General features: G+C 38.9%; 1 protein-coding gene across 1 annotated transcript; it reads right to left on the bottom strand.

Annotated features, from left to right (window-relative positions):
- Window positions 1-878: 878 nt before the first annotated feature.
- Window positions 879-1,314, bottom strand: LOC100481255 (histone H2B subacrosomal variant). Its single transcript, XM_002921337.3, has one exon. It carries the CDS (start codon window positions 1,254-1,256, stop codon window positions 888-890), a length of 369 nt encoding a protein of 122 aa, XP_002921383.1. The 5' UTR covers window positions 1,257-1,314; the 3' UTR covers window positions 879-887.
- Between the last annotated feature and the right edge of the window lie 1,591 nt (window positions 1,315-2,905).

Genomic DNA, 2,905 nt, shown 5'->3' with positions numbered 1-2,905 from the left:
TTAACAGAAAAAGGCAGGCACAGAAAAACACAGATGCTATACCCCCATGTTACAAAATAAGCAAAATTCAACTTATTATGTAGAGGCACTCATAAAAATACACAGAGAAGCAAGGGAATGGGAAAGAGAAACTTAAGATAGTAGGGAAATGGACTGGGAAACACCTTGAGTATTTTGTCAACAAAACACTGACATCATTAAAAAAAAAAAGTTTATAAACTGAGTAGTAGGTTCCTGGGTGTTGGTCTCATTATGCTACAAATGTAGAACAGTCAATCCCAGTGAACCAAACCTAAATGTGAAGATCAATTAAACGTAAGATAAAATTTACATGGTATGAACTGAACTTGTTGAAAATCAGGAGATAAGAATTAAAACAAAGGAAATCGTTAACATGCTGTATAGAGATTTGTTAAGGAACTAAATTGGTTGGAGTTTGCTCTAGAAAATACTTTCTTGATAAAAATCTATCCGTGCTGGTATACTCCTGATTAAAATGTTTGTCTTTGTAAATTCAAAGTCAGTGTGACCTGGGGGCCAGCATAGCTAGCTTCAATCATCCTATACATAGTTAATGGTACCTTACCAATACAATAAGCATTGAATTTATATAGTAAGATTTACACACTCAAAGGAAAAACAAGAGTTCTGGGTGGGACTTCAGCAGGGGGCAGGTGTCAGGTGTGAGGAAAATCTAACTAGCCAGGTCATTAAAAAGTAAAATAGCAAGAGAGTAATTCTTCTCTAGAAATAAGAGGGGTAGGGGAAAATACCAGGAAATACCGCTATGTTATAAAAAAGAAGAAGGAATTCCAGTGTGAAGTGATCATTTGGGTAGTAAGTTTGATTTACTTTCCCCAAGATTTAATTATGCTGGTACATGGAGTTTAGGATTGGACGTATCTTTGGACGGCTTCACTTCCAAAAGCCACTGCATACTTAGCTAGTTTCCCAGGCAACAGCAGGTACACTGCCTTCTGGATATCTTCAGGGGTGAGGGTACAGCGATTTCTGAAACACATCAGGCTGCGGGCTTCCACAGAAATGCGCTCAAAGATGTCCTTGATCAGGGTGTTCATGACGTCCAAGGTACGAGATGATATGCTCCTCTGGGGAACCACTTCCTTTAGGACCCTGTTAATGTAGAGCGAATAATTTCTACGGCCAAAATCAGTGCTGGAATGTGATTTCTTTTTGGAGATTGGGCTTCGATGTCCTCTGGAGCGCTTGTTCTTTTTGGTGATGGATCTGGCCATTGTAGATGTTGTTCTTCTTAGCAGAGTGGAGAGGAGAAGGGCCTAAAGGTGGGGGGAGGGGAGCTCTCATATATGTATATAGGCATGCAACAATCAGCCTTTTGGGGCTTCTCTTTGATTGGAGGTTACTCTTCCTATGTCACAATCACCTAGCAACAGCACTGATTTGTTGTTATGGGAAAAATCTTGTTGGTTGGCCAACCTAAAGCTTTCCTAAGAGGATAGGGTGTTGTAGAAGGATTGAGGTTGGCTTCAGGGCTGAAGAAAATGCTCATTTTTCTTACTTTATTTCTTGGCAGTTTGCAAGCATAACATGCAATATTTTCAGAATTGGGCAAATATCACTTTGCGGGGTTGGTAGCAGGAACACAAAGGGAAAAGTACCATAAGCTTTTTATGGGGAAATCTGTTTATAAGAGTTTTCATAAGGTCATTTTACAAGCAAATGAACAATAAGCCATTAAATATCTTGAAGTGATTGTTTTATAATAAAAGTAAAAATGTATGGCTAGTCTGCTTTTAAAAATTAATTTAAAAATGAATCCCACTTAAAACGAATCCAAACCACCAGCTCCTTACGAATAACTATGTAGAAAAGGAGAATAAAACAAAAACTGCCCGATTTTTCTGTTTAAATTATTTTATGTGAACTCTGTGCATTCAATTTTTATAATGATATTAATATCACTCTTGAAAATTCCACATATTTCATTACATGGTTGTTTTTTACCTGATACTGTAGTTCTTCTGTCATTATTACCCAGAAGTGTAGGGTCACTCTTGTTCATGTGTTATGTTGATATTCATGCTGGGAAAAAAAAAATCTCCATTACCTTCTTAATCAAATTCATCCCTGGATAAAATATAAAATAGGCAGAAGATGGGGTGCCCGGGTGGCTCAGTCATTAAGCGTCTGCCTTCAGCTTAGGTCATGATCCTGGTGTTCTGGGATGGAGCCCTGCATCGGGCTCCCTGCTCAGTGGGAAGCCTGCTTCTCTCTCTCCCACTCCCCTTGCTTGTGTTCCCTCTCTCCCTGTGTCTCTATCTGTCACATAAATAAATAAAAAATCTTAAAAAAAAAAAAAAAGCAGAAGCAACTATAAAGATCGCAACTCCCAGGCATTTCAATAGTTCACCATGGCCATAGCTATTCATGCTACCATGAAAAATCCTTCCCTGAGAGCGGCTTCACAGATAAGATAGACTGGGCTGTGTGTCATTTCTAGAATGCTGTGTGTAATTCCTCCCCCTTTTCTGTCACTTAAGAAAGCAGATCTGAAATAAGGTGAGTAGGAAGAATGTTATTACAAGGAAAACTTTCAACAGGTTCTAATTTCTAAAGACAACAGGAATCATTTGTGAATGCCTGTACTTTATTTATCACTAGCAGCACACCTCACACTGCGTGTCATACTGAGTTGGAGGTGGTTGCTTCCACGCACGCTTGGCGGTGATGGATCTTTAGTTAGCTCTGGCTAATTTTGTTTTCAGGATTGCTCTAGATATAATTACTTAGTTAGCTTAATTACAGCACAGCTTTATTTGTGATCATTTAGAAGAAGCTATCAGGTGGAGAACGTTCACTCCCTATTCTTCATGTACCCATGTTGAAGAGCTTTTACCAGTACAGCACTCCTGGCCTCTCTCTG

The sequence above is a fragment of the Ailuropoda melanoleuca genome, chromosome 3 (assembly GCF_002007445.2).
Source record: "Ailuropoda melanoleuca isolate Jingjing chromosome 3, ASM200744v2, whole genome shotgun sequence".
Classification (NCBI taxonomy): Eukaryota; Metazoa; Chordata; class Mammalia; order Carnivora; family Ursidae; genus Ailuropoda; species Ailuropoda melanoleuca.
This window is presented reverse-complemented; position numbering and strand designations above follow the sequence as displayed.

Bases quoted from the DNA above. Each gene is read 5' to 3' on its own strand.
- LOC100481255 (XM_002921337.3), bottom strand. From the start codon at position 1,256: ATGGCCAGATCCATCACCAAAAAGAACAAGCGCTCCAGAGGACATCGA.